The 8,709-nt window shown below is 45.0% G+C and overlaps 1 protein-coding gene across 4 annotated transcripts in view; it reads right to left on the minus strand.

Moving 5' to 3' along the window:
* Nucleotides 1-2,407, minus strand: part of SEC24B (SEC24 homolog B, COPII component) — a 65,359-nt gene extending 62,952 nt beyond the window's left edge. For 3 of the 4 annotated variants that reach the window (XM_075998209.1, XM_075998208.1, XM_075998206.1), the window contains exon 1: nt 1,774-2,406. In XM_075998209.1, the coding sequence (XP_075854324.1) occupies nt 1,774-1,891 (118 nt within the window). In that variant the 5' untranslated portion in view covers nt 1,892-2,406. Of the gene's footprint in view, nt 1-1,773 lie in introns of all 4 variants that reach the window. The other variant, XM_075998207.1, reaches the window with a different exon arrangement.
* Between the last annotated feature and the right edge of the window lie 6,302 nt (nt 2,408-8,709).

Consider the following 8,709-nt stretch of genomic DNA (forward strand, 5'->3'; position numbering starts at 1 on the left):
TGGTACCTTTCAACTGTCGTTTCAGCTTCAGTGCCTTGGCCTTCCCTATGACCCAGCACCCTCTTCACTGCTTAGGTTCAAAACATGCCTTGCATTTTCACATTCCCAGACTTTTGTTCATGCTGTAACCTCTGCCTAAAGATATCCTTTCCCTGCCACTTCAACCAGTCAAATCTCTCAAGGCCAGTCACAACTGAAGTAAAAATACAGGTCAAATTAGGGGAAGGGTAGGGATCCTGTCTTATCTAATAACCTAACCCTGAATACCCCAACTGGTTAGCATGCAACAAATGTTGAAATGATTACTGCAACATTAAAGGAAAGTAATGATTATAAACAGGAGAAATCAATCATCATCTATATTTGGTATCAAAACATTCATTTTTTTCTTACATCCTGCTAAAACTGCTCACAAATAATAATATCACACGTGTTCAGTACAGGTGTACACCACCAACACTGTTCACATTCAAAAACCTTTATAGTAAACCAGTGACTACTGCAAGTAAAGTAGGTAATACTAACAAGTATGGCTAACTCAAAGAATATTTAAGGCTAAACTATCACTTTTGATTACGAAAAAATTCGACTTCTGATTCTCAGGATAAACGATAAACTTTATATTTGAACAGCATCAGCTGTAAAACTTAGATGTTGGCTAAATGGATTTACAAAGTCCAGTGAATTTTCATTAGCAAATCAGATAAAACAGGTTAATCATTTGAAGAGTACCAGCACAGTTCTGTTCTCTTACCAATACAGATCAGACGTTATTTTTTTTTTTAATTCAGTCAATTACTTTCCAAGGTTCTTATCTAACATACTATCAAGTCTCTCAAGAGAGTTTCCCCTCCCTGGCCCCTATTCAAGTACATCCCAAATCTCAAGATTAGGGAGGGGATATCCTAGAGACCATCATTTTTCAGCTGAAACTCCTGCACCCTAAAAGCCTACGACCTTAGCCCGAAAGAGACTTTCACGTTGCCTTGGCTGCTGCCTGAATGAAGGCCTTGCCTCAAAGCAAGGCCAGCTCTGGCACGTCTTTCTGGTTCTGAAAGTGGAGCTAGGAAAAACAACCAGATGTAAAGATATTCGTTTAAATCCGTTTGACACCTGCTCCCTTTCAAACACTACAAGCAAACTCCAAACGCCCGGCAGCGGCGGCGGCAATGACAGATCCCGAGGCCGAACTGGGTCAGGGTTACAGTTACACGTATGCAGCCTGTTTACACCCTTTTGTCTACAAACTTGAGTACAAACTTAAGTTCCCTCCGAGGCAGCGTGCTGGCTGGGCCTCAGAAACCCAAGCGATTTTCCCGACACGATTTTCCCGACACGGAAGGGCAGCGTCCGCCCGCTGAGGCCGCGCCGGCCCGCCCCGACCACGCACGCCGCGGCCTGGGCGGCCTCTCGGCCCTCTCGGCGACCGGGTCGCTCGGGGCCACGCGCCTCAGGCCCGGCCCGGGGACGGGGTCCGGCCGCCGGCGCGTGGGCTCCCGCTCTCTCCACGGCCCTCCGCGCCGGCGGTTCCGGCCCGGGTCCCATTACATAAACAGCCGGCCGGCGCGCCGGGCCGGCCCCCGCCCCCACGCCAGGCCCCCGGCCCCGGCCCCGGCCCCGCACCGCCCTTCCCGGCCCCGCACCGGCGCCCGGCCTCGGGCCCGCGGCCCCCGCCCCGAGCCGCCCCTGCCCGGCCCGCACCGCCCGCTCCGCCGCGCAGGCCGCCCCGCCGGCGCTAGGCCCCGCGCCCGCCCGCGCCGCCGCCCGCCTCACCGTTCTGCTGGGGCCGCGCCGGGCCCAGGCCCGGGCCTGCGGGCGCGGCCGCTCCGCCGAGCTTGGGCGGGATCCGGGCGCCGGCGGCCGGGTGCGGGGACCCGGCGGGGGCCGACATGACGGCGCTGCTGGCGACGCGGCTCCGCGGCGGGGAGGTGGGCGGAGGGACGGGAGGCGGGGCCGGAGAGGCGAGAGGAAGAGGAAGGAACACGCCCGGCGTCACCGAGGGGCCACCGGGGCCGCGGCCGAGGCGCTCACGCTCCACTGCGGAGCACGGCGCTGCCGCTCGGCCGCCGCGGCGCGGGGGTCCCGGCCCGCCGCCTGGGGTCCCGCCGGTGCGCGCGGGCCTCGCGCCGCCGCAGCGCCCTCTGCAGGCCGGAGCCGCGCGGGCAGGCCGGCGGCCCGCTGCCTCCGAGCCGAGGCGGAGGCCTGGGCCTCGGTGCGGAAGGGCCGGGTGGCCGCGCCCACCTGGGGCGGAGGCTGGGACGCGCGGGGCCCGGCCGGCGTCGTAGGCGGGAAGGTGAGGGCTGCGGGGTGGGGCGCGGAGCCCGCGGCGACGCCGGGCCCGCCTGCCCCGCGCACCCGCCTCGGAAGAGGACCCTGCAGTCTGGTTTGGGTTTTCAGCTTTTGTTCCTCCTCCCCAAATTCCAAAGGAAATACGGCATTCAAGCTCCTTGTCTCTTGGGAACTATAATTCCTCCGCAAAGAAAGAGGAAACGTTTCTCTATGATAAACACAGGAGTATCAGTAAGAGTAAGAATTCATTATTGAAAACTTTCCCCACTGACTTAAAGTATCTAGGGAGGAGAAAGGGGGGAATGGAGCAAGGGAATGCCAGAAGACAAACTTTATCTTCCCTTTTTTTGCGAAGGGTCGGCTTATCCTGTTGGTGTTCGGAGAAGTTGTGGCATCCAGGAGAACTCAGATTGTTCAGTATACATTAGAGACATCTTTAAATCTGCCTGGTCTGCCCGGCATGCTAACTGGCAAGCCCTCTGCCGCATCACCCGAGTCGTTTTGCCATCTTGGAATCATCCAGTGATGAGTGTGCCATCGTTCTGTATTGGAAATGAAGTTTCTCAGAAACACTGAATTCAGAATGGGATCGAACAAGATGCTGTTTACTGAAAGATTATGCAAAGCATAAAGTGCATTGTCGTCCTAGTATAATCCAAAGCTTCCCATTAATTGTTGCCGAAAATTAATGATACTTGGTATTTAATGCACTAAATGAACTACAAATAGGATGTTAGTGGTTGGATTTATACTTTTGAATGCTAAGAATTTCAACTACATTATACACAAAAGGGGCAAGACCTTTTCCACGGTGTTTCCAGCTTCTCTACAGAAAACTAAGCCCCACATGAGCAAAAAAGGATCACACTCTGCTTCATCAAGGAGATTACACAATTACAGATTCTAGCGCTTCCCAGGAGTCCTTTGAATTTGGATTAAGAGCTACAGTTTTGTGGGTAAGGGACTAGCTAGGCAATTGGCTTTCTGCCCCTGGAATGTACCTTGAGTGTAGGAAGCCACTTTTAATCAGAGGTAAATGGAATTAAGGTGAACCCTGTCTCTTAAGGGGATACATTGGGACCATATGTTTTAATAGATATTCGCCACAATCTTTAGCACCTAAGCTGCTTCCATTTGTTCACTAATTTGCCATAGAATTTTTCCTATCATGTTTATGATGTTATTCAGGACAGACTACCCCAAAATATGACACCTTGGCATATTAAATCTTCTAAGCTGAAGGCATTGAGAAATGGCAGGTGCAGGAAGGATTCTGACCTTCCCTCGAAGCAGGTCATTAGGAGCTTCATATGAGAGGTGCCCTTCTTGTATCTGGAAGAGAGAAGCATTCTTATCTCTGAAGGCCTAAAGGAACAGGCCTTGCTAGATTTCTCTTACTTTACCACTGTTAGCTCATACCTCTTTTTGTCCTATCACATGTTTCCATGACCCTCTACTCTTCACCAAACCTAGAATAAAACATTGATGTTAAACTCAGGTTTCTTCAGGTCTTCATTTCCTTTTGAAGGCTCCAGTGTCATACAAAACTTAACATTAAATAAACTTGTGTGCTTTTCTTTTGCTAATTTGTCTTTTGTTATGGGGACCCCAACTGAGAACCTAGAAGGGTAGAAGGAAAAGGTATTTTTCTCCCCTACATTCTTTTACATGACAAATCCTACAACCTTTATAAAAATAAGTTATTTAATTCTATTGCTTTAATTTCCATTACAGCTGTCAGTGAAGAAAAGGATTAAGGATTAAATGAATACTTACCATGTACTAGGCATTGTGCTTGTAACTTTAGATATATATTTTTTTATCAAGTCCTCACAATAATTCTGTTGGATATTTTTCTTATCCCCATTTTACTGGCGAGGAAACTAAGGCTTATAAAGTTCAAGCAATCTTAGATAAAAATCATGAACTTATATTAATAATTAGCAAAACCGAAGATCAAATGAAGGTCTATTTAGTTCCACAAACTTTGCTCTATTCCCTTATAACCCATTCTACTAGGTTAATTTAATTTTTCTTCACAAAGCTATACTGACTATGATAATTGTTTTGCTTGACAAAGTATTTTCAGTTTTACATATTTAGAATTTGTTCCAGTATTGGTTAGACTGGTGGAACTCAAAGCTTTTGAAATGCAAATTCTTAGGCCCAACCCCATACTTACTGAATCAGAAACTCTGGGGCCCAACAACAAGCTCTCCAGGTGACTGATGTACGGGAACATTTGAGAACCACTGCTTTTGAATAGCAAAGTTAAGCTGCATTGGTTCATTCTTACTTTGGGAGATGATGATGGTGCTTTTTTTCAGGCCATCTCTCTCATCTTTTGCAAACCCATAAAAGTGATATTTTGTAAATTTGTGATTATAGTATCATGAATGCCAAATATTATAGTTCCTGTGTCAACTCAGATTCTTTGATGTGCAGTGTTGATACAGATGCTGAGGCCTAGTCTGTGTGCAGGGGGAAAGAGCTATAATTGAAATTAATCTCTGCCATATAATGCAGAAGCTTTTGATAAGTGTCAAATTGTGACACATGTGCCACTGTTTGTCATCCCCAACTTAGGACTCGTGTTCTCTATAACAGAAGTTGTGGAAACCTTGGGCAACTGAACACTTATCTCTGTCTCAAGAAATGCTAGTTTTTTCTCTATTTAGTCTAACTTTCCATATTCCTCCGCAAAGTTTTTCATTCTCTAGTTTTAAATCACATTTGACCTTTGTAGAGCACCCTTTCTCTTTTAGTAGCATTCTCTGTTAGATATCTGCCTCCCGGTACAAAGAAACACTTTTCTTCTTTCTCCTCCTTTGTCTCATCTATTTACAAATTTATTACATTTTTAGTAGGATGGATGTTGGGGATACAAAGATGAGTAAGATACAGTCTGTCCTCAAAGGTATGCAGGATCTTTTACATATATTGAGACCGAGTCTCACTCTGTTGCCCCGGGTAGAGTTCTCACTCTGTTGCCCTGGGTAGAGTTCCGTGGTGTCAGCCTAGCTCACAGCAACCTCAAACTCCTGGGCTCAAGCAATCCTTCTGCCTCAGCCTCCCAAGTAGCTAGGACTACAGGCATGTGCCACCATATCCGGCTAATTTTTTCTCTATATTTTTAGTTGGCCAATTAATTTCTTTCTATTTTTAGTAGAGACGGGGGTCTCGCTTTTGCTCAGGCTGGTTTCAAACTTCTGATCTTGAGTGATCCACCCGCCTCCGCCTCCCAAAGTGCTAGGATTACAGGTGTGAGCCACCACGCCTGGCCTTAGATTTCTTGATTTTAAAAATCTTGCTGTTTATTATTTTTTCTTCTGCTCCTTGTGAATCTTTGTTTCTTTTTTCCATTATGGCATTTCAATTTGAGTTTCACCCCTCATTATCATGAGAAGAAATAATTTCACTGACCTTTATATTATTTGATTATTTATATTGATGTTATTTAATTATCATGTAAGTAAGTCTCAACTAACACACAAATTTAAGATTCTAAAAAAAAAAAGGATGGAATTATTAGGCAAATAATTACCACATAGTCAACCTAACCCCCAAAATGCAGACACTTACAGGAAATTCTCTCAAGTTCTCACATGGACTATTTGGCTATTATTTTAGACATGCTGTGATTTTTGTAGTTATCCACTTATGCAGCCTACAGCAGTTTGGAAACAATCACAAAGCAGGGGAAAGCAATGCTGTTGAGATAGGTAGGTTGAGAGCAGCAATCACTATTAATTGGCAGAATAAGTATATGAAAGACAAGAAAATTGGAAAATGGAAGAATTAAAAATGCACAGTAGTCCAAGGCAATTAGTTAAATTGAACAACTTTATGTATTCCACTGAGAATATGATGAACATAGCCCACAAGTCTCTGCCATCTGAGAATTTATACCCTGGTATTCTGAAGGGAACTATCACTTACTGAACACCTGCTACGTAACTTGATAGCTCCTGAGAACATCACTAAACAGATATCCATAGCTTTGTCCCTCAATCACAAAGAAAAATTAAACTATGCTGTGCACGTGTTTCAGAATTCAGGTGGGATATAAAACCCATTTTTAGAACCTTAGAAATTCTTTTACATATGAACAGGTTAGGTTCCCAAAGCTCCATCATTCAGTCTCAGTATTCACAAGTCCAGAGTAAGGCACGCATTTCCAACAAACAGAAAGGTGAGACAGTCCTTTGAAGTTATAGAACCATGCTTACTCTTCTCCTTTTTGCCATGTTGTAAAGTGGCACCTCTCAGACTTTAACATGCATATGAAATCTCCTGAGGATCTTGGTAAAATGCAGATTCTGATTAGGTAGGGTTGAGATGGCCTGAGAATCTGCATTTAACAAGTTTACAGGTGATGCTGAGGCTGCTGGTCCCTGGACTGCACTTTGAGTAGCAAGGTTCCAAAGAGCATCTTTTCATTTACATTAGAAAGTCCATTAAGGAAAGAAATGGCCCTCCTTGATGATCCCAAGGGCACTTCTTAGCAGCTGCAGTATATTCACACCTGCTACCACTTGTGTTGATGTGCAAATTAAAATGTGCCTGGCATTTCCGGCCTTTCCGTAGCAACAGTACTTACTTAGTTAAACGCGTGAACCATCTCCTAATGGGCTAATGGGTGCCTGATGTTGACCCTGATTCCCATGCCACGCATTCAACAGTGTGCCCAATTGTCACTTACTTTTCTTCTTACTGATTATTTTTTTTGTTGTAGAAAAAGAGTGAATTAGTCTGCTTGGGCTGCCATAACAAAATACCATAAACTGGGTGGCTTAAATAACGGACATTTATGTTCCCACCATTCGTGAGGCTGGAAGTCTGAAATCAGAGCCCCAGTGTGGTCAGTTTCCTGCGAGGGTTCTCTTCCTGGCCTGCAGAAGGCCCGGCCCCCTTCTCGCGGTGGGGATAGAGTGAGAGAGCAAGCTCTCTAGGGTCTCTTCTTGTAAGGGCACCAGTTCTGTTGGATCAGGGCTCCACCCTGACTTCATTCCACCTTGTGACTTCATTTACCCTCAATTGCCTCCTTAAAGGCCTTATCTCCAATATAATCACATGAGGGGGTTAAGGGCTTCAACATATGAATTTTGGTGCTACACATTCAGTCCACAGCAAATTGTATTTTCAGATAGCATGATTTACTCTGTATTCTTCAGAATTGTATTTTATTATTATTGTATTTGTTTATTGTATTGTATTATTATAATATTACTATGAATTTCCATTTTTAAATCACTGCTTTTATTGTCTTTTTCAAATTACTCTTCTTACAACCACCTTCAAAATTTTCACTGTGCTCTCGCTGACAGAGAACAAGTGAGAAAGCCCCCCCATTTGATCTTGACTCATTTTCTCTTCCTTGGTGGTCTACCATGCCAGTGGGCTTCTGTCGCCACCTGGTGGACCATGTGTAGATGTGCTCTGACTGGAGACGATCCTGTCATGGAAGAGTGTGATCAATGAAAAGTTTTCCATTCGAGCAATTGATCTGAAAGGAATGCATGGGAATATAAAGACCAAATGGATAAAAAAAAATACCTTATTTCTAGGCAATTAAAAAGGGTAACGATTTTATATATATATATATATATATTTTTTTTTTTTTTAGCATATTATGGGGGTACAAGTATTAAGGTTATATATATTGCCCATACCCCCTCCCCCAAAAAGGGTAACAATTTTTATGTGTTGGATTACAGACTAGGACAATACACAACCAAAGAAATTCAAATATTCTTTAATTCTGGAGGAATCCTTTAACTCCACACCCCATAGCATGTAACACTGTATGAACAATCCCAGCGCCGTGGACCAACTGAAGCATCGCTGTTTATGCAGTGGTCTCATTTGAGACGACAGGAAGATCTCTACCTATATCCATTGCTATCTACAATCCCACTATACCTAAACATTTCAATATTATGAATTTACTGTTTTCTGATAAGATTGTCCTATTTCTTTTTATCTTATTTTATTTTATTTTATTTTATTTTTGAGAGAGTCTCCCTTTGTTGTCCAGGCTAGAGTGAGTACCGTGGCATCAGCCTAGCTCACAGCAACCTCAAACTCCTGGGCTCAAGCAATCCTCCTGCCTCAGCCTCCCAAGTAGCTGGGACTATAGGCATGCGCCACCATGCCCAGCTCATTTTTTAAAAATATATGTATCAGTTGGCCAATTAATTTATTTCTATTTATAGTAGAGACGAGGTCTTCGCTCTTGCTCAGGCTGGTTTTGAACTCCTGACCTTGAGCAATCCGCCCGCCTCGGCCTCCCAGAGTGCTAGGATTACAGGCATGAGCCACTGCACCCGGCCTTATTTCTTTTTATTTTAAAATGTGGATAAAGCTTCATCTTCATTTTAACCTGAAAGTGGCAGGGCAAGGATGTGATGGGAGACGGTG

The sequence above is a fragment of the Microcebus murinus genome, chromosome 27 (assembly GCF_040939455.1).
Source record: "Microcebus murinus isolate Inina chromosome 27, M.murinus_Inina_mat1.0, whole genome shotgun sequence".
NCBI lineage: Eukaryota > Metazoa > Chordata > Mammalia > Primates > Cheirogaleidae > Microcebus > Microcebus murinus.